At 39.9% G+C, this 22,991-nt stretch overlaps 1 protein-coding gene and 1 non-coding gene across 2 annotated transcripts in view; both read left to right on the top strand.

Moving 5' to 3' along the window:
• CFAP69 (cilia and flagella associated protein 69) overlaps positions 1-22,991 on the top strand; it is a 69,421-nt gene that overhangs the window by 5,612 nt on the left and 40,818 nt on the right. Inside the window, 5 exon segments of the mRNA XM_049768902.1 lie at positions 6,139-6,204; positions 9,168-9,221; positions 12,681-12,790; positions 16,192-16,268; positions 22,281-22,379. Of these exon segments, the coding sequence (XP_049624859.1) occupies positions 6,139-6,204; positions 9,168-9,221; positions 12,681-12,790; positions 16,192-16,268; positions 22,281-22,379 (406 nt within the window).
• LOC126025244 (U6 spliceosomal RNA) lies at positions 11,383-11,489 on the top strand. The gene has a single exon (XR_007501284.1). It is a non-coding gene; the product is annotated as a U6 spliceosomal RNA (small nuclear RNA).

The following is a 22,991-nucleotide window of genomic DNA, read 5'->3' as shown; positions in this document are numbered from 1 at the left end:
TCATTCTGTTTTTTTTTGTTTGTTTATTTATTTAGTTTAGGCTTTTGGACCATATTCAGCAGTACTCAGGGCTTATTCCTGCCTCATGTGATTAGGAGACCAGATTGGGGTCCTGGGAATCAGACCTGTGCTGTCTGTGTCTAAGGCAAACATCCTATCAACTGTCCTATTGCCTCGACTGTTATATACTACCCCATCTCACTTGCAGTACTCCCAGATGAAAGCACTCTTAAGATTTTATGAATAGGTCTAGTTCTGAATTTGAATCAGTTTCTTACCATAGTTGTCCACTTTCTTTTTTTTTTGTTTTTTTTGTTTTTTTTTGGGGCCACACCTGGCGGTGCTCAGGGGTTACTCCTGGCTGTCTGTTCAGATATAGCTCCTGGCAGGCTACAGGGGTACCTTATGGGACACCAGGATTCGAACCATCAACTCCTTTGGTCCTAGATCGGCTGTTTGCAAGGCAAACGCCGCTGTGCTATCTCTCTGGGCCCTTCTTTTTCTTTTTCTTTTTTTTTTTTTGTTTTGTTTTGTTTTGTTTTGTTTTGTTTTGGGCCACACCCGTGACACTCAGGGGTTACTCCTGGCTATACACTCAGAAATCTCCTGGCTCCGGGGACCATATAGGACTCTGGGGAATCTAGCCCAGGTCTGTCCTGGGTCAGCCGTGTGCAAGGCAAACACACCCTACTGCTATGCTATTGCTCTGGCCCCGTTGTCACTTATTTTTGTTCATTACTGTTTAATATGTTTAAAATATCCTATCTCTTTTGAAGTATAGGTTTGGTGGGGCCTACGTTTTGTTCTATCGCTCTCCCTAAAATGCTTAAACCTTGTTTTGTAATAATTGTTGAAATAACTGATCTGGTCACTTGATGAGTCAGGCAGAGAAAAAAGGTGCAAAGAACCTTTGTGCCGTTCTGCATTAGATGCTCAGTTTCTGCACTAGACAGCTGCCTAGCCGAGTTTATCCCTCAAAACCCACATTTGTTAAATTAGTGATAATAATCTTTTATAGGCATATTGAGGATAAATTAAGATATCAAGTACCAGACATAGCTAAGGATCATGTTGGTTCCATTCTCTGATGAAATACCAAATGAGCAGGAATTTTCCTGTTTTCCTTAATAAGGGTGGAAAAAAACAAGTCTATCCCAACAGTTTGAAGTGAAGGTCTAATATTCTTCAAAGCAGCTTATGAAACTTCAGATCTTAAAAGTGATTTATTAATTTTTATGATTTGTCCAGGAACTTCTTATATTAATGACAGTAATTATTTTTATACTTATATTGTATGTTCTCTTTTTGCATGTCCTTTCATGTGAATTCATTCACTAGAACTGTAGTATTTATTACTATAAGACTTGATTTAGAAATTTCTACTACAAACTTAACCCCTTTACAGCCTCCATATAAGTTTCTTTTCTCCCCAGTATTTTCTTTCTCAACAAGTGTTGCCACTTTATATATAATATATATATACCACTATATGTCATGTCTAAATGTTCTATTTATATATGTAAAATATTTATATAATTTCTTAAACAAGGAGTAAGCAAAGAATAAAATACATTCTCTCAATTAGCAGGGTTACTACTTGTTTATTGTTCCATTTTTTGGGGAGCAGGGCCACACCAGGCAGTGCTCAATTGTTATTTTTGGCTTTATGCTCAGAAATTACTCCTGAAACACTCTGAGGACAATATGTGAAGCTGGGGATCGAACCCTGGTTGGTTGCGTCAAATTGGCTTTGTGCTCAGAAATTACTCCTGAAACACTCTGAGGACAATATGTGATCGAACCTGGGTATCGAACCCTGATTGGTTGCGTGCAAGGCAAATGCCCTCACCCACTGTGCTATAGCTTCAGCCCCCATTTAGTTGTGTGTTTGTTTGTTTGGTTTTGCTGTGTAATCAGTTTGATGGTGTCTCATTTGTTTACTCTTGCTTTTTTTTTTTTTTTTTTGGTTTTTGGGCCACACCCATTGACGCTCAGGGGTTACTCACGGCTATGCACTCAGAAATTGCTCCTGGCTTGGGGGACCATATGGGACACCGGGGGATCGAACCGCGGTCCGTCCAAGGCTAGCGCAGGCAAGGCAGGCACCTTACCTCTTGTGCCACCGCCCGGCCCCCTCTACTCTTGCTTTATATATTTTTTTGCCATTAGTCTCCAAATATGTGTCTGAGGTCAAGATTTTCTTCTTGTATTTTATGGATTCAGGCCATAAGAGACATTTTTTTGAGACTAGATATTTCCGTTTATTACTGTAGAAAGGAAATTCTAAACTTAAGTGACACTGGAATAATAGTCGTATAAAGCTATGAAAAGGCATGGGTAGATATTAAGTCAGAATACAATAGTTTTTAACACTGTAGTAAAGTATTTAAACATAAACCAAAAATATAAAAACAAAATAATATATAAAAACAGATGTGTTTAGACTGCTAGGAATAAGTAGAATTTTCCCCTTTTGAATATTTTTCATATTACTACATCTTTTTAATCAGTTACTTTGTAAACAAGATTAGCTGTGAAAGCTTGACAGATAGGAAAGAATAAATTGTATTTGGGATGGCTAACTCCTATAGTAGAATGGTGGAATATTTTAATTTTAATTAAAAATGTCTTGCAATAAGTCATTAATCTCTAACATAAATATTGCTCAGAATGTATTTACTGTTTAGAGTTTTTTTTTTTATCATATTAAATACATTTGTTGTAGTTTGGGTTTTGGTCCTCCCAGGCAGTGCTCAGAAGGCAGGAGTGTGCGCCCATAAATTCTCAACCTATAGGGTATTGATGCAGGGGCCCTACAGTGCCAGGGGTTACCCAGGTTGCCCCAGTTGCTCTGGGACCTTTACCCCAACCCCAGTGGTGATCTGGAGCCCCCAGGGCCATATGCTGTTGCGCTCCAGGACCTCCAGGGCTGCTCCCTGCGCTACTCAGGAAACCAAGTGCTTCTCAGTATTCAAACAGAATCAGCTGCCTGCCAGGCCACCCACATTTTTCTATGCTTTGTCTCTGGCCCCATACATACATTTTGGGTGTTATTCCTTTTATTTCTTTCTACAACTTATTTACAAATAAGTTAATCATAAAGTTTTTTTTCCTTTTTCTTTTTTTTTTTTTTGCTTATAAGAATTTCCCAATATTTAGTGTGTCTATGCAAAAAGGGGAAAAAAAAAAAGAAAACACAACTCTTTGTTAAGAAGTTGCTGGTCTGTTATTTTGTTTTGTTTCGGATGGTTTTGGTTTTTTGGTTTATTCTTTTTTTTATTCTTTTTGTACTTTTGTTGTTACTCCCTTATTGGTTTTTTTCCCTTTTTTTTTTTTTTGCCTTGTTTTTTTTCTTTTGTTTTGCTACCTTTTTCTTTTTTTTCCTTTCTTCTTCTAAATGGATATTTATAACACCTAGATGGACTCCTCCTAGTTTTTCCTCTTTTTTGTTTGCCTCTTTTTTTCTTTTCTTCTCCCAAATCTTTTCTTATATCTCCAATAGAGCCACATACTGGGGTTTGATCAGCCTCATAAATGGAGGGGGAAAAATAGATGGTACCAAGACCAGACAGTTATATGTTCATTTGGTGGAAATAAAAAATAATCAGACTTGAATACCAAATCCAAAGTCGACAACAACAGTATCAAATACCTAATCTACAACAAGCTGTACAAGGGAAAAACAGTTGCACTAGCATTACAGGGGGTAAAGGAGGGAGATGTGGGATGCATGCTGGGAAGAGGGAGGAAGGACAACACTGGTGGTGGGACTGCCCCTCATTCATCCTCACTATGTACCTTAAATATTACTGTGAAAGATTTGTAATTCACTTTGACTGCAATAAAAATTAAAATAATTTATTGAACAATTAATATGACAGATCCAGAGCTGAGTTTGCAGCAAAGAAAGCTTTTAATGTACTTTGAGGCAGATTATAGTAAGAATAAATATAGACAGTTTTAGAATAACATGATGCAGATTGTTGTAGGCATTGTAGGAGTTCAGAGGAGGGACATTTGTTTTATTGTTTTTCATCTTTTGGGGAGCTGACAATTTAGCTATATCATTTTTATTTATATATTATATATAATATATTATATAATTATATAGTATTATCTATACTTTATAATTATATAATATATTATAATATAATATATTCTAGTGGATGCTAGAAATCAAACCTTGGTTGGTCGCCAGCATGTCAAGCACCCTACCTGCTCTAGATTGCTCCAGCCCCCTGCGTTATAAGCTTAAAGAAAAGAAATAGTATTGTATCCACATAAGTAGGGTGTGAATCAATGGAAACGGAATGACTTAGGGATATATTCAAATTTATTTATTTATTTATTTATTTATTTTGTTTTGGGGCCACTCCCAGCAGCGCTCAGGGGTTACTCCGGGATCTGTGCTCAGAAATCGCTCCTGGCAGGCACGGGGACCATATGGGATGCCGGGATTCGAACCAACATCGGTCTTGCAAGGCGTTTGCCCTACCGTTGCTCTATCTCTCCGGCCCCATATTCAGATTTTAATTATGTTACTCTCACCACAGAATAGGAATGATTTTGAAAGATGCACGAATAGAGACAGAGGGGACCAGAGCGATAGTGCAGTGATAGGGTGTTTGCCTTTCACATGGCTGATCCAGGACGGACCTCAGTTCTATTCCAGGCGTCCCATATAGTTCCCCAAGTCAGAAACGATTTCGGAGCACATAGCTAGGAGTAACTCCTGAGCGCCGAAGGGTGTGACCCCCCCCCCAAAACAAAAAAGAATAGCGAGAAAGAAAACAACAGGAAATCTTTACAACTGAGTAAGAAATGAAGTCAGTAAGATGGAAGGTGCTCAAGATTTAAGATGTGGGGGCAGAGAGAATATAGCAAGCAGAGCATGTACCTTGCTTGCAGCCAACCCGGGTTTGATCCTGGACACTCCCCAAGATCTCCCAGGCCCACCAGTCCCTAAGCATAGGTCGAGACGTAAACCTTGTGCAGAGCCAGGTGTGGCTCCAGACCCTCAAAAACAAACAAACAAAAACAAAAAAAAGTTTAAGATGTAAGGTCTAACTTGGAGGATACTGCTTTTTTTTTTTAAACAATTTATTGATTGATTTATAGATTGGTTTTTGGGCCACACCCAGCGATGGTCAGGGGTTACTCCTGACTCTTGCTCAGAAGTCGCTCCTGGCAGGCCTAGGGGACCATTTGGGATGCCAGGAATCGAACCGGGTCCGTCCTGGTCGGCTGCATGTAAGGCAAATGCCTTACTGCTATGCTATCTCTCTGGCCCCGATACTGTTTTCTTTTTTTTTTTTTTTTTTTTTTTTTGGTTTTTGGGCCACACCTGGCAGTGCTCAGAGGTTACTCCTGGCTGTCTGCTCAGAAATAGCTCCTGGCAGTCACGGGGGACCATATGGGACACCGGGATTCGAACCAACCACCTTTGGTCCTGGATTGGCTGCTTGCAAGGCAAACACCACTGTGCTATCTCTCCGGGCCCACCGATACTGTTTTCTAATGTGGAGGACTATAAGAGTGCTGATAACAATTGAAAATCAGGATTCCTAGCTCAGAAGTTCTATATAAACACATATACCTGCACAGGCAAAGAAGGTATGTTTATGCATGGGATGTGTAACATGTGCTTGATTTTCTTTTTCAATGCCTACAAATGCAGCTGTTCTTGATGTCTCCTTGGGCTTTGGAGACTAATGCAATTTAAAGACCTTAAGATAATTAAATAATATATGAGCCCAACAAATGTTCCTTTCCCTCTACAGGCTTTTGGATTTTTGGGGAAGGGCACACCTGGGGGCTCTCAGGGGTTACTCCTGGCTCTTCACTCAGAAATCACTCCTCGCAGGCTTGGAGGACCGTATGGGGTGCCAGAGATCGAATCCCGAATCCGGGTCCATCCCGGGTTGGCCATGAGCAAGGCAAATGCCCTACTGCTGTGATATCGCTCTAGCCCCTTCTACAGTTTATTGTGGTTAAGTGCTCATCTGCTTTTCATTCTCCCCTTACTGTCTATTTTGCCACAGGTATTTTTAATATTCTGGGATATTACATAAAAGTGGTATGATGATAGGATTTCCTGATATTCATCATAGAATATTAAGAGATGTATCTTTTTTTTAGGCTACCTTCAAGTCTATGGACCTAAATCGTATCATCAAACTCCTGGAAGAGACTGATGGAGTAAGTGTTGATTAAAAAAATGTCTTCACTGTAACAGTTGTAAACTGTTTTCTCTGAAAGCTAACATGTATTTTCCAAAACATAACTTTCATTTCTCTCATTTTTTGTTAAAAGCCTTCCAGGCATACTGTCTTATATTCAAATACTTTAAATTTACTAAATATATTTCATCTGGTACGGAGGATATAAGAGAAGAATAGATTTAATTTTGTAGGATGAACAAATCTACAGTGGATTGTTACAGACTAAATCATATGAATAATGAATCATTTAGTTTCTTTAAACTGCTTGTTACTAGTAGAATGTGAGAAGTAATAGTAACAAAGTGTTTCATGATGTACTATTTAAAAATTTCTTATATGAGGGGCAGGAGAGATAGCACAGTGGTAGGGCATTTGTAAGTTGCCAACCCAGGACCATCTGTGGTTCAAATCCTGGCATCCCATATGGTCCCCGTGCCTGCCTGTAGCGATTTCTGAGCAGAGAGGCAGGAGTAACCACTGAGCGCTGCCGGGTGTGGCCCCAAAACCAAAAAAAATTCTTATATGAAATATACACACACACACACACACACACACACTCATAGATAAATTGAGTAATCTTTTTTTTTTTTTTTTTGGTTTTGGGGCTACACCCGTTTGACGCTCAGGTTTCTCCTGGCTATGCACTCAGAAATCGCCCCTGGCTTGGGGGAACCATATGGGATTCTGGGGGTTCGAACCGCGGTTTGTCCTACACTAGCACTTGCAAAGCAGACACCTTACCTCTAACGCCACCTTCCCGGCCCCTTGAGTAATCTTTTTTAGATTTAATGAAAATATATTTATTTCAAATGCGTACTTCATATATGAGAATTTAGGTATTGGTAGAAAAGATAGTAAATGCATAGGCATATATGTTTATGTGCCAGATTCCCTTGAGGTTATCCAGGAATTGACTGAATGCTGAAAATAGATCACACACTACAAAATTACTACTAGGACAAAGAAGATTATGATCTTTTTTTTTTTTTTTTTTTTTTTTTTGGTTTTTTTGGGCCACACCCAGTAACGCTCAGGGGTTACTCCTGGCTATGTGCTCAGAAGTTGCTCCTGGCTTGGGGGACCATATGGGACACTGGGGGATCGAACCGCGGTCCGTCCAAGGTTAGCGCAGGCAAGGCAGGCACCTTACCTTTAGCGCCACCGCCCGGCCCCAGATTATGATCTTTTAATAAATAGCAAAAGGGTCGACTGTGGAAGAATCATCAAAACAAAATAATGTCTTGTGATTAGTAGGCCTAAGTGTCTGTTTTAACATTTTCAGCCTCTAAAATTTAGATGTAATTATTAAAAATAATTTATCTCTGGTGAATGTTTCTTATTAAAGTTATTTTTATTGTGAAAGGGTCTGCATTAAAAAAAAATCACACACACCAATTCCATAGAGCCCTATACCTTTAAATAAGGGTAGTCCAAAACAAGATCTAGTGTTGTTTTAATATATATAAACAGTTCACATGTGTTGGTGAGGTAAGAGGCCTTTCTTGGCTAGGCCCGACTCCTGCAGCCTCTATGGCCTGTCTTTAAATTTTCATGAGAAATTGGGGTATGATTTATAAAATGAAAACGTCATAATATAGAGTTTTTGTTTTATTTTGTTTGTGTAGGAACATTCTTGTCAGAGCTCAGGGACCATGCTATGATGGGAATCAAGCCAGAGCATGAAAAGCATGTGATCCAGCTCTGTCCCAGTTCTAGAGATTTATTTATTTATTTATTTATTTATTTATTTATTTATTTATTTATTTATTTATTTTGGTTTTTTATTTTTGAGTCACACCTAGCAGCAGTGGGGTTACCCCTGGTTTAGGGCACCAGATGGGATGTCAGGGATTGAAACTTGGTATGTCCTGGGTCAGCCTCATGCTAGGTAAACACCCTACTGCTGTGCTATCACTCTGGCTCAATCCCTAGAGTTCTGACTTAGTTATTTGTTTGCTTGTTTAAACTAACTGAAAGTCTTTGGTTTGCACAGCACACTGGACATATTTCAGAAGTTAAAAATACAATTTCTAGTTAGATTGCCAAATGTGATTCCTTCTTTTTTCTTTTTTTTTTTTTTCTTTTTTTGTTTAGTGGTCACACCGGGTGACGCTCAGGGGTTCCTCCTGGTTCTGCAGCCAGAGTTGCTCCTGGCAGGCTTCAGATTCGAACCGAGGTCTATGTCGGGTCAGCTGCATTCAAGGCAGTCTCACTACCCATTACACCATAGTCACTCTCAAATTTGATTCCTAACACGACTAGTTACTAGTAGCATGATTTTTGTTTTTGTTTTTGTTTTTCTGGGGGGGCCACACCCAGCAGTGCTCAGAGCTTACTCCTGACTCTGCTCTCAGAAATAGCTCCTGGCAGTTTCAGGGGACCATATGGATACCGGGGATCAAACCCAGCTTCGTCCTGGGTCTGCTGTGTGCTGCACTGCACTATCATTTCTGCCCCAGCAGTGTGGTTTTTAACAACTTTTTTTTTTTTTTTTTGGTTTTTAACAACTTAAGTGTTTCAGTTCACATGTCCTATTGTAAAAAAAAGTATAATATTAGTTAGGTAATAAAAATATATAAAAAATATTAATGAATATATGCAGTACTCATATGATTCTGTAAGACAGAAAAAATACTCAACACTTTATAGATATTGCTAATATTATTTCTGAAAAAACAGTTACTACTTATTACTAACCTAGATTTAATTCTCAATTTCTAATAAAATTTAGAGTAATTTAGATTGTTTAAATTTATAATGCCTATATTTTGTAATTTAAGAATTACTTGAATATTTTCGTTGTCTATTTATATTAAAGAACTTTTTAGTTTAATAAAGATTAAAAGAGTTTAAAGATTTAAAAAAAGAACTTTTTAAAATCTCAAGAGATTTAATGGCATACACACAAAACTAAAATACATTATTTGTTTTAGGATGAAATAAAAGAAAAAACAACTTTTATCTGTCAAGAAGTTGGTGCAGTGTTATCAGAATGGACTTGTATCCTTTTTATAATTATTAATTTCCTTCACTTTGAGATGGAAGATATTTATTAGACAATATGTTAGATTTCCATGGCTGTTATAATAAACTCTCACAAATTTATTGCCTTAAAACAATATGAATTTTGGGGAGCTGGACCAATAGCACAGTTGGTAGGACATTTGCCTTGCACTTGGCTTACCCGGGTTTGATCTCTGGCATTCCATATGGTGTCCTGAGCTTTTCCTGAGCTTTCACTGGTAATGCCCGAGTGTGGTCCAAACCCCCCTCAAAAAAGAAAAAAGGAAAAAGGAAAGAAAAGAAAGTTGGCAGGAAGGTTCTTTTTGATGCTCTAGAGGGAAATACCTTAGCCTGTCCTTTTCCAACTCTGAGGCTGCCTGGATGGCTACCTTCATGGTACCTTCTTTTAGTTTTGTTTTTGGGCTCAAGGGACCACATTGGATGCTAGGGATAGAACCCAGGTCGTCCGTGAGCAAGGCAAACACCCTACCCATTGTACTATTGCTCCAGCTCCAGTGGTACCTTCTTTTTTTTTGTTTGTTTATTTGGTTTTTGTTTTTTGGGCCACACCCATTTGATGCTCAGGGGTTACTCCTGGCTAAGGGCTCAGAAATTGCCCCTGGCTTGGGGGGACCATATGGGATGCCGGGGGATCGAACCGCGGTCCTTCCTTGGCTAGTGCTTGCAAGGCAGACACCTTACCTCTAGCGCCACCTTGCCAGCCCCGATTTAATCCTTTCTAATGGCTGTATTATATTCCACTGTGTATATGTACCATTGCTTATTTATTCATTTGTTATTTCCACTAGGGTTTTTTTTTTTGGGGGGGGGAGGGGGTCACACCAGGCAGTGCTCAGGGGTTGCTCCTGGCAGGCTCGGGCGACCATATAGAATACCAGGATTTGAACCACCGTCCTTCTGCATGAAAGGCAAACACTACCTCCATGCTATTTCTCTGGTTCTCTACTAGGGTATTTTGTTTTGTTCTGTTTTGTTTTGTTTGTTTTTGAGTGGGTGGCAAGGAACACCCAGTAGTTCTCAGGGTTTACTTCTGGCTCTGCAAGCAAGGATCAGTTCTGGCATGGCTTGAATGAACAAATGAGGGCTTAAAGTCAGGTCAGCCACATGTATGTCAGGCACCCTGCCTTGTCCTTTGACCTGCATAGTCCTTTGACTATAAATAAAATGAAATAAAATCTCAGTCAATTTAAACCTTTAACACAGTAAAATGCACCTGACTAATATTAATAGATTACTACAGGAAAGGTAGCTAGATATGGGTAGCATATTTGTGGGTTGTGGGTTAGTAAAAATGAAAATACAATCAAGTCATTTTGTTATTTTTTCAGTGTTATAATTTATACTAATTAATGGTTAATTGAATTAATGGTATAGTGGTTATAAAACATTCTAAATGTTTTATGAAAGAGGAGCATTTTATTAATTGGAAAATAAGACAAATATAGCTCTGTGTTGGGGATAGGGTTCTGCAATAGGGCACTTGCCTTGTGGGTTTGAAAATTATAATACAATGTGACTTCAAAAATTTTTAATCAAGGGGCTGGAGTGATAGCACAGCATTAAGGTGTTTGCCTTGCACGCAGACAACCCAGGACGGACCTGGGTTTGATCCCCGGCATCCCATGGTCCTCCAAGCCAGGAGCCATTTCTTAGCACAGAGCCTGTGAGTGTCACCTGGCGTGGCTCAAAAACTAAACAAAAAAAATTTAATCAAACAAAAATTAAATAGGAATTATGTCTTATTGCATATTTTTGGTCATCAAAAAATCTTCAGGCCGAGTGATGGTTCAGCAGGTAGGGCACTTGCCTGGCATACTGACCCAGGTTCAATCCCCAGCATTCAATATGGTATCACAAACTTTCCAGGTGTACTTTCTGAATGCAGAGCCAGGAGTAAGCTCTGAACACTACCAAATTTATCCACAAAATAAATACCCCCCAAAATCCAAAACTTCAAACTTCTAAAGACCCCAAAACATTTATATAACATTATAAAATAATTTAAAATTATGGTTCTGAATATTTCTCTTTAGACTTTAAAATTTGTCTAATTAAAAGTGCATTTTATAATTCACAAAAGAGATGGAATTCTGTAGACAAAAGTACCATAAAGGATACGTTAAGAAAATATGCTTGGGTGCTCGCTTCGGCAGCACATATACTAAAATTGGAACGATACAGAAAAGATTAGCATGGCCCCTGCGCAAGGATGACATGCAAATTAGTGAAGCATTTCATATTTAAAAAAAAAGAAAAAGAAAAAGAAAAAAAGAGAAAATATGCTTGGAGCTAGAACAATGGCATAGTGGTAGGGTGTTTACGGGTTCGATTCCTGGTATCCCATATGGTCCACTGAGACTGCTAGGAGTGATTTCTGAGCACAGTCAAGAGTAATCCCTGATCGTTGCCAGGTGTGGCCTAAAAACAAACAAAAACAACAAAAAAAAACTTTTTAAATTTTATTGAAACTATTGTGATTTACAAAATCCTTTATAGTTGGGTTTCAGACAACAATAAGTCAGGGCCAACTCCACCACCAGTCTTCATTCTCATCCACCAATGTTTTCCAAGTGCATCCCATACCACCCTCACCACCCCCACCCCAGACTGCCAGTATAACGGGTCCATTTTAAGTTTTAGATTGTTGGTTTGAGTTGCTTGATTCCATTGTTGTTTCCTTGGCTTGGATATTTAGTTCTGTCCTTTTTATTACACTACCAATGTACCCAAGACTGAAGAAAATATTCCTTTTTTTGTGGGGGCACACCTGGTGACAGGGGTTACTCCTGGCTCTGCGTTCAGAAATTGCTCCAGCTCGGAGGACCATATGGGATACCAAAGATTCAACCCAGGTCCCTCTCCTGGATCAGCCTTATGCAAGGCAAATGCCCTACTGCTGTGCTATCACTCTGGCCCCCAAAAAAATATTCTTTTTTTTTCTTTTTTTTTGGGGGGGTGTCACACCGAGCTGCGCTCAGTGGTTACCCTTGGCTCTGCTCAGAAATTGCTCCTGGCAGGCACAGGGGACCATATGGGATGTAGGGATTCGAACCACCGCCCATCCTGGATTGGCTGCTTACAAGGCAAATGCCTTACCGCTGTACTATCTTTCCGCCCCCCTCTTTTTTTTTTTTTTGAGGGGGGAGCACACCTGGTGACGACACTCAGGGAATACTCCTGGCTATGCGCTCAAAAATTGCTCCTTGCTTGGGGGACCATATGGGACGTCGGGGGATTGAACTGCAGGTTGTGCTGGCAAGGCAGATGCCTTATCGCTCCACGCCACTGCTCTGGCCCAAATATTCTTACTTTTATTTCTTTACTTTTCTTTTTTTTTTTTTTAAGGCTAGTCAAGTGAAGCAGTGGCAGTGAAGGAACAAAGAAATCTGTAACTGGCTGAGATCTTAATTTTATTTCTTAACTAAACTATTATAGCCTCTAAGAGATTTAGCGCAAATATTTAGGATTCTTAATCTATGTGCAAGAAAAATTGAAACTCAGCCTGCTTTTATAGAATCTGCTTATAATATTCTAAAATTATGTGGGTAAGTTATTTTTTGCTTGTTACATTGATCATAGTAGTTTATTGGGTTTTATTTGTTTTATAATCATATCATCTATAATATAAATAAATAAATAAATAAATAAATCAGGAAACTTCCATTGAAAACTTCATCCTAGCAGATTTCAAAGGTAGTGAATTTGGAGGTTGGGGTATGGGTCACTGAGAGAGTACCTGCCTTGCATGTGTGGGCCCTGGATTTGATTAGGGAGGTTGATAGGAATTATCACAAAGAAGAAAAAAGAAGGGGCCGGAGTGGTGGCGCAAGTGTAGGGCATTTGCCTTACATGCATTAACCTAGGACTGACCATGGTTCGATCCCCCAGCATCCCATATGGTCCCCCAAGCCAAGAGCGATTTCTGAGCTCATTGCCAGGAGCAATCCCTGAGCATCACTGGGTATAGCCCAAAATGCAAAAAAACAAGAAAAAAGAAAATGAATTTGGATGGGAGCGATAGCACAGTGGGTAGGGCATTTGCCTTGTACACAGCCTACCTGGGTTTATTTGATCCCCAGGTCTTCCTTAGCCTGCCAGGAGTAATTTCTGAGCACAGAATCTGGAGTAACCCCTGAGTGCCACTGGGTATGGTTCAAAAATCAAACAAACAAAAAGAACTCAAATGTAGTGAATTTTACAAGATATTATACTATGGGCCCGGAGAGATAGCACAGCGGTGTTTGCCTTGCAAGCAGCCGATCCAGGACCAAAGGTGGTTGGTTCGAATCCCGGTGTCCCATATGGTCCCCCGTGCCTGCCGGGAGCTATTTCTGAGCAGACAGCCAGGAGTAACCCCTGAGCACTTCCGGGTGCGGCCCAAAAACCAAAAGAAAAAAAAAAAAAGATATTATACTACAAGTATATTAAAATGTTTCCTCATAAGTATCTCCAGTGAATGATGTTAGGTAAGAAAGAAATTTCAGTATTTTGAGAATCTTTTATGTAAATTAATAACTAATTTTCATTCTTAGTTTCTCTTTATTTTTATTAATTTTAAAATTTTAGGCATCATGATTTACAAATCTTAATGATAGGGTTTTATGTATACTGCATTTTAACACCATGCCCTTCACAGACATTTTTTTTTTATTTTTTTGTGGCCACACCCAATAATGCGCTACAATCAGGAATCACTTTTAGCAGTGCTCCGCATGGGATGCCATGGATTGAACCCAGGTTGGCCACCTGCAAAGCAAGTGACCTATCCACTATCTCTCCAGCCCTTATTTTTTGTTTGTTTGTTTGTTTGTTTGTTTTTTGGGTTATACCCAGCAGTGCTCAGGGGTTACTCCTGGCTCTACACTCAGAAATCACTCCTGGGGGTGGAGTGAAAAAAAAAAAAAGAAATCACTCCTGGCAGGCTCAGGGGACCATATGGTTTTTTTTATTGTTTTTTTTGTTTGTTTTTGGGCCACACCCGTTTGATGCTCAGGGGTTACTCCTGGCTATGTGCTCAGAAATCGCCCCTGGCTTGGGGGGACCATATGGGACGCCGGGGGATCGAACCGTGGTCCGTCCTACGCTAGCGCTTGCAAGGTAGACACCTTACCTCTAGTGCCACCTTCCCGGCCCCCCCCCCTTTTTTTTTTTGAGGGGACCATATGGGATGCCGGGATTCAAACCACCATCCTTCTGCATGCAAGACAAGTGCCTTACCTCCATGCTATCTCTCTGCCCCCCCCCACTAATATATTTTTGAGTTTCTGGTCACACTAGCGATGCTCAGGGTTACTCCTGGCTCTATACTCAGAAATCTCCTGGCATTGTTTAGGAAACATTATGGGGTGCTGGTTAGAGAACATGGGTTGACTTCATGCAAGTCAATAGCTCTACCTACTTTACTATCTCTCTGTCCCACCACATGCTTTAATTTATTTTTTCTTTTGGGTTTTGGGCCACACCTGGAAACACTCAGGGGTTACTCCTGACTCTGTGCTCAGAAATTACTCCTGACAGGCTCAGGGACCATATGGGATGCTGGGGATGGAACCTAGATCTGCTTCATGCAAAGCAAATTCCCTCCCCACTGTGGTATAGCTCCAGCCCTTCATGCCTTAATTTTTTTTTTTTTTTTTTTTTGGTTTTTGGGTCACACCTGGCAGTGCTCAGGGATTCCTCCTGGCTCTACGCTCAGGAATCGCTATCTGGCAGGCTCTGGGGACCATATGGGATGCCGGGATTCGAACTACTGACTTTCTGCATGCAAGGCAAACACCTTATCTCCATGCTATCTCCCTGGCCCCCATGCCTTAATTTTTTTTTTTTTTTTTTGGTTTTTGGGTCACACCCGGCGTTGCTCAGGGGTTACTCCTGGTTGTCTGCTCAGAAATAGCTCCTGGCAGGCACGGGGGACCATATGGGACACCGGGATTCGAACCAACCACCTTAGGTCCTGGATCGGCTGCTTGCAAGGCAAACACTGCTGTGCTATATCTCCAAGCCAATGCCTTAATTTTTAATGAAATATTTTTTACCTTGTGCTTTCAAGAACCATTAATGTAGTGAGTGAGAATTATTACAAGGATGTGAGATTGTTGTATACAACAAATTTGAGTTTCTAAAACTGCATGTACTAAAATATATTCATAGTTATTGCTTTCAGCATTGATGCTACTACAAAGCATAATCAAGAACAAAGTAGTGGCACAGTGGTAGGGCTTTTGCCTTGGAGGCAGCTGACCTAGAACAGAATGCAGCTTGATATCCCAGTGTCCCATATGGTCCCCAAGCCAGGAGCGATTTCTGAGCACATAGCCAGGAGTAACCCCTGAGCATCACTGGGTGTGCTCCCCCCCCCCAAACAAAAAAGAACAAACAGACAGAGAGAGAGAGAGAGAGAGAGAGAGAGAGAGAGAGAGAGAGAGAGAGAGAGAAGAGAGAGAATATAGCTGGTAGAGTGTTTACCTCATGTGTAGCCTATCAGAGCTGACATTCCCTATGGTCTCCTGAGCCCCACCAGTAGTGATTCTTGAGTGAAGTCAGGAGTAACCTCTGAGTTACTCCTAGCAACTAGTTTTGACCCTCCAAAAAAAATGATTCTTGGACTGTAGAAATAAGTGCAGGTTCTAAGGATTTTGTCTTTTAGGTAGCTGTTTTTGGAATTCCCATACCATACATAGTCCCCTGAGCACCACAGAGGTCACCCATGAGCATATAACTAGGAATAGCCCCTCAGCACTTCAAGGTATGGCCCACAAAAATAAATAAAAAGAATTGATTGTCTAGAAAAGCTATACTGAATGATATGTGATATTTTATCATGTATGATATAAATATTTGAAATATACTCTTTACTTATATGATTATATGTATGTCTTTCATCATATCTGATGTTTTTCATCTTTAAGACCTTCATTAAACATAACTCATATTCTTTTTATTGAAGTCTTCCATTTTTGAAAAAGAAAGCATCAGATGAGATAACATATGCTGAAGAAACTGCTGAGTCAATAGGACTTCTGGGTAAGTTGATATTTCTTTTATATTTTTATATAAAGAAGTTTCTTTGTCTTCAGCTATAGATACTTTGAAAGAAGTTGTTGCAAGATGCCAAAGAAATTGAATGAGCCTGGGAAGTTAAGTAAGATGTCCTCAAATTTAGACAAAAAAAAAAAAAAAAACTAACAGAAATTTAACTCCTTGAATTTTAATTATTTGAAATGAGAGTCAGTCCTGAAGAGAATAGGGTAGTATTAAGGTATTTAAATGTAAGGTAGTTCTCCCCATCCTCTTTTGAAACCAAACTAGCTCTTCCTAGCTCTTCCCAGGAGTGACACCAGTTAGTGCTCAGAGAACAATGTGTGGTTGATAGGGTTTGGCATGATGCATGGTAGCTGCCTTAATCCCTGTATTATCTTTCCAGCCCTAAACTTGTAGGCATCATGTATAGCATTTCAAAAAAAAAAGTTTCTGCTGCCCTTGTTATTTTTGAAGTTTGCTGCTACAGTGTTGACAGATATTTATAAATACACACTTATTTGGGGGTCTGGAGCCATAGTATACCATGTAGGGTACAATATTTGCCTTGCCTGCAGCTGCTCTGGGTCCAATCCCATATGATCTCCTGAGCCTGCCAGCAGTGATCCCTAAGGATAGAGTTATAAGTAAGCCCTCCGCACTGCCCACAGGTATAGTCTAAACAAGTGCATATGAACATACACACATAAAAATATATATATATATTTTTCTTCCCTGATTACTAAGTACTACATTTTGTCCCTTTTCTCTTATTTCTTTTTCTTTTTATTTACTTTTTTCCTCTTATTTCTTTATAATGCTGAAAATAGGAGTTTTAACTAAAATGGATTTTTTTTTGTTTTAGGGCCACACCAAGCATGGTTTAGGGGTTACTCTTGGTATTGCACTCAGAAATTGCTCCTGGCAGGCTTAAGGAACCATATGAGATGCCAGCGATCGAACTCGGGTCCATTCCCGGTCACCGAGTACAAGGCAATTGCCCTATTACTGTGCTATCACTCCATCCCATTAACTAAAATAGTTTTATGTAATAAAACAACAACAACTTCAGTTATATTTGTATGTAATATAAAATTTTGAATTTGTAAAATTCATCATTTTACAAAGAATATTTTGTTTCTGCTATGTGCTAATAACATACTTTTTCATCTAAATGATAGATATTTATGACTCAATAGTGAGATTTTTCTCAACTACATTTCTAATTTGTATGAGGGAAGAAGTTGTTACTCATCCCTGAGATTGTGAAATAGAAACTATTATAAATTATTTAAACTTTCAAGAACTGAGAGGGTGGATAAGCAGGCATGGAATCTTAGAATTGTCTGCAAACTTAAATTTTTTTATTCTTTTTTATTTTTTATTTTTAATTATGAAAACAATGATGCAAAGAGGACAAGGTAAAGTTACAGTGAAAAGACAATCGCCCATAAACAGAGTTCTCAGAAGAAATCCCCTTGCTGACGCCTAAATATTGAACTTACAGTCAAAAAAACATTAAGAAAAATAAGGCAGAACCCATGTACAATTACTTTGTCCACAAGTCCCCAGATTGTAGTACATTATAACATTTCTTAGCAGTACACAAAGCAACCTAAAGCCATGAGATTTATGTGACTCCTTAACATTGAAGACATAGTATTTTTTATATATTAATGCACATACGTATTAGTTTAAGTTAACATCAAAAGTTTAAGAGGTTTTTTTTTTTAAGGGTTAGTCAAAAGGGCACAGTAAAAACGGTGTTAGAGTGGCAAATATTGTTTGCATAGGCCCACCAAAATATGGGGGTCATAGAAAGGAATAGCCTTGGTCTAAATACAAGGAGACCACTACCCCTGAAGTTTCCTGGCATAAGACCAACTCTAGGCTCCAGACAAACTAGTTTATTCAATCCAAGTCATTGTAGTGCCAATACAGTTTTATTTTTCATGCAGTCCTATTGTTGGCATCAGGTTTCTGTATTAAAGATCCTGGAATCTGCACATCCTACATTGAAGTCAGGCTGGTGTGGAGTATCCTCTAGCTTCACCTCACAATTAAGGGGCAATACAGAAAGCCCTGTCCAGTAAGCAGGTCATTGTTGTTGTTAAGTCTTCTCAGTGTTAAGGGAAGTCTCTTTTGAGTAGGTCGATGTCAGAGCAGCTGTAGGGTCTTCCCTGGTAGAGGATTGCCTCCAGGTGATGTTATAGACAACCTTGGATGTTTTGTAGATGTCTTCTCTAGATCAGGGGTGAATGGAGAGTGCCCATTCTTCTGAGGCCTGTGCCAGGTCTTTATGTCAATGTTCAGGGTGTAAGGTCCCATTGCACTACAAGATTTGTGTGTTCCCATCTCTATTAGATAATAACTTATTGGTATGTATAGTATTTTCCCGTTTTAGTGTGCCTAAGCAAAGAAGAAATAAAGCCACGTGGCATTATCAGAGTATATGGGGGCGTAAGAACACGTCCAACAATACCCATGACTTGGTTCAAATATAAGCATTAAACTGAGGGATTCTTTCACACCAAATTCCATATTGAGCAGTTCACAAAGAGAAGATAAAAGAAAGGGGGGGGAATCATTACTGTATAAGAAAATATTCAGCAAAAGTTATAGCCATCAAAGAAAACACCCATAAAATGTTGAAAAGACATACATGTCCTTTTTATGCCTTTTGGAATAGTTGGGTGGGTGTTAACTCCAGGGCACCACTTTGGTCTGTGACTTAGGACTCTACAGTACTTAAGTTAAAAAGGGTAAATGAGGAGTAATGATGATAGAGGTTAAGGAAGTTAAAGAGAAAAATAATCTTTTGTAGGGGTGTGCAAAAGGGCAGAGTACAAAATGGACATTCTGCATACATAAAAAACATAATTCAATGATAGTGAGTACTATGAATGTATCTAGACTAGAATGTATATAGACTGGAAAGAGGTTACCAGTGACTTTGTCAAGAGCTGGGAGGCCGGACGTTCAGAGCCCCACCTAGACCCTCCCTAAGGAGCCAAATGGATAATGGGGGAAAGCCTAGGGTACCTTCAAGCTCCGCCAAGGGACCCACCTCACTGGCTTGCCCAGGCATTTGGCCCAGGGAAGCCCTGGAGATCTGGAGCAAGGCGGTAGAGGGGTGCTGGGGTTACCCAAGTCCCGCATCCCCCCTCCCCCAGGCCTGGAAACTTAAATTTTTAATTAATTTTGCTGGAAAAGTGTGGTTGTTACTCTTGCATGTTTTTTTCAAACCACAATGACTTTCCAAAATCAAAGGAAGGGTTTCCAACAAAAACAAAATTTAAAAAATTATGTTGAGGGGTTGAAGTGGTGGCGCAAGCAAGTAGGGCATTTGCCTTGCACGTGCTATGGTTCAATCCCCAGCATCCTATATTGTCCACCAAGCCAGGAGCAATTTCTGAGCGCATAGCCAGGAGTAATCCCTAAATGTCACTGTGTGTGGCCCAAAAAGCAAAAAAAAAAAAAATAATCATGTTGAAATTTACTGTGGATGAGGGTTTCCTACTGGCTCCATTCATCTGTTCAATTGCTTTTCCACTTAGTGACTCTCTCCAGCAATGAATATTGTACAAAACTTGAGTCAAAACTATAATTCTCCTTCCATCATTGAATTTAGCCAGATCTGATTCAGCCCTGCAGCTTCTATGTCAACTTACTGAAGCTGTCCTTAGGAAATTTTCAGAATACTCTTCAATTTCTTTTTTTTTTTTTTTTTTTTTTGGGTTTTTGGGCCACACCCTGTGCCGCTCAGGGGTTACTCCTGGCTATGCGCTCAGAAGTTGCTCCTGGCTTCTTGGGGGACCATATGGGACACCGGGGGATCGAACCGCGGTCCGTCCTAGGCTAGCGCAGGCAAGGCAGGCACCTTACCTCCAGCACCACCGCCCGGCCCCTCTTCAATTTCTTTAGGGATCCTATTTATAGAACTTCACTAGGACAAATGCAATTCACTTTGAAATAAAGGCGATAATAACCAGAAATAGTTTGGAACCCTTCCTATCTTTCATCACCATCCAAATAACTTAAACATAAAACCAGGCCATCAGCCTCACAAGGCAGCTATCAAGTTGCACCTGGAAACCACTTGATCTACACAACATGGGTACTGTTTCCCCTCCTGATTTTTCAGGGGGCTACGGACTGAGGCTGGAGTAAGAAATTGATCTCTGCAGTAAAAGGAAAGTCATTCCGAATTCTTCCCCATATTTTCTAGAATTGTTGCTTTTTTTTGGGGGGGGTCACACCCAGCAGCGCTCAGGAGTTACTCCTGGCTCTACGCTCAGAAATCGCTCCTGGCAGGCTTGGGGGACCATATGGGATGCCAGGATTCAAACCACGGTCCTTCTGCGTGCAAGGCAAATGCCCTATCTCCACGCTATCTCTCCAGCCCCTAGGAATCTTGCTTTTTATCATAAAAAAGAATTTTAGAATGATGTGAACAGTGAAATAAAATAGTTTTAATTAGGAAAATGTAAACATAGAGAATGAACCCCACCCTCAGTTGTGACTTGGACAGCAGAGAATGGGTACTTCCAATTTGTTTAAGAGAAGAATGCATTCTTTTTTTTTTTTTTGGCTTTTGGCTTTTGGCTTTTGGTTTTTTGGTTTTTTGGTCACATCCAGCAGTGCTCAGGAGTTACTCCTGGCTCTGTGCTCAGAAATCAACCTTGGCAGGCTCGGGGGATCATATGGGATGCTGGGAATTGAACTATTGTTGTCCTCGGTTGGCATCATTCAAGGCAAAATCCCTGCTGCTGTGCTAGCTCTCTGGCTCAGAAGAATGCATTCTTCTAGGCCACACATAACCAGCTCTTTAATTAGGAAGGAAAAGTGCTAGCTTATGTCTAGCCAAGATATGTAATAGTAATTTACTATATGAATATATTATTATCATTCCTTTTCTCATACACCTCAATTTAATCTTTTTTTTTTTTTTGGTTTTTAGGTCACACCTGGCAGTGCTCAGGGATTACTCCTGGCTCCACACTCAGAAATTACTCCTGGCAGGCTTGGGGGACCATATGGGATGACTGGATTCGAACCAATGACCTTCTGCCTGAAAGGCAAACGCCTTACCTCCATGCTATCTCTCCAGCTCCCATCAATTTAATCTTAAGAGAGAAGTAACTGGGGCCAGAGAGATAGCACAGTGGTAGGGCGTTTGCCTTGCACACAACCAACTCAGGATGGACCTGTGTTTGATTCCCAGCATCCCATATGGTCCCTCAAGCCTGCCAGGAGCAATTCCTGAGCACAGAGCCAGAGTAACCCCTGAGTTCTGCTGAGTGTGGCCCAACAACTAAAAAACAAAAAAGAGAGAGAGAGAAAAATAACTACTAGTATACTTTGACTTTTTTGTTTGTTTTGTTTTGTTTGGGGACTATATCCAGCAGTGCTTGGGACTTACTCTTGGCTCTGCACTCAGGCATCAGTCCTGGCATGCTCACTGACCACATGTGGTTCTGGGGATCAAATCTAGGCCAGCTATGTGCAAAGCAAGTACCTTAACTGCTGTACTATCTGTCCAGTCCCCAGTATACTTACTATATAGATGAAAAAGTGAAGACCTAAGTTACTAGATAGTAATAGAAAGCCATAATTTAATCGTCTCTCATTCTACAGATTATATAGCTGATCATAATGATTTACTTCCTGGGAAGGAGAGGCTAAGTTGAAGAGCCAAATGTTAGAGTGACCCACAGTGATCAGAGTGAAAGATTCAGAGTGGTATACGTGTATGTAAAGTTATACAATTTAATTTTGAATCTCAGGAGTTACTCCTGGCTCTATGCTCAGAAATCGCTCCTGGCAGGCTCAGGGGACCATATGGGATGCCGGGATTCGAACTACCGTCCTTCTGAATGCAAGGCAAATGCCCCACCTTCATGCTATCTCTCCGGCCCCAGATCTGGATATTTTTTAATAATCATACTATTAATATGTTATGCTTAATTTATACATAATCTCATGACTTATTAAAAGCATATATGTTTTTTCTGATAGGTGACTTAATGAAAATACAAAGTTCTGAATTGAGGATACAAATTTGTAAGTGTATTGTTGATTTTTATCATGCAGAACCTCCAAAGAAGCACATTACAGGTAAGATTTTATTTTGTTTATTATTTGGGGAGGAGGATTGGATCACACCTGGTGGTGCTTTAGAGGCTATTTCTGGTTCTGTGCTCAGTAGTGATTCTGGTAGTATTTGTGGGACCTTACGTTGGGTGAGGGATTTAAACTGGGTCTGGCAGTATGCACAGCAAGCACCTTAACTCCTGTACTATATCTGGACTGCTGATTCCTCTTAGGTTATGGTGTGACAGACCATAGTGAATTTTTTTTTTGGGTCACACCCAGCAGCGCTCAGGAGTTACTCCTGGCTTCACGCTCAGAAATCGCTCCTGGCAGGCTCGGGGACCATATGGGATGCTGGGATTTGAACCGATGACCTTCTGCATGAAAGGCAAATGCCTTCCCTCCATGCTATCTCTCCGGCCCCAAGAAATTTTAAACTAAAAATAATTGTAGTAGCTTCTGTCTTTATAAAACAGTAATAGCTTATCTGCTTATAAAACATACTATTCTTACTATTTTTTTTAACTTGGATAACAGTGGAATTGTACCTCAAAAACAAAACTTTTTAAATTATGTCCTCTGCAACAACAACATTTTTTTAAATTTTTGATTTATGTATTTTGGCACTAAACATTT

The sequence above is a fragment of the Suncus etruscus genome, chromosome 1 (genome assembly GCF_024139225.1).
Source record: "Suncus etruscus isolate mSunEtr1 chromosome 1, mSunEtr1.pri.cur, whole genome shotgun sequence".
Lineage (NCBI taxonomy): Eukaryota > Metazoa > Chordata > Mammalia > Eulipotyphla > Soricidae > Suncus > Suncus etruscus.
This window is presented reverse-complemented; position numbering and strand designations above follow the sequence as displayed.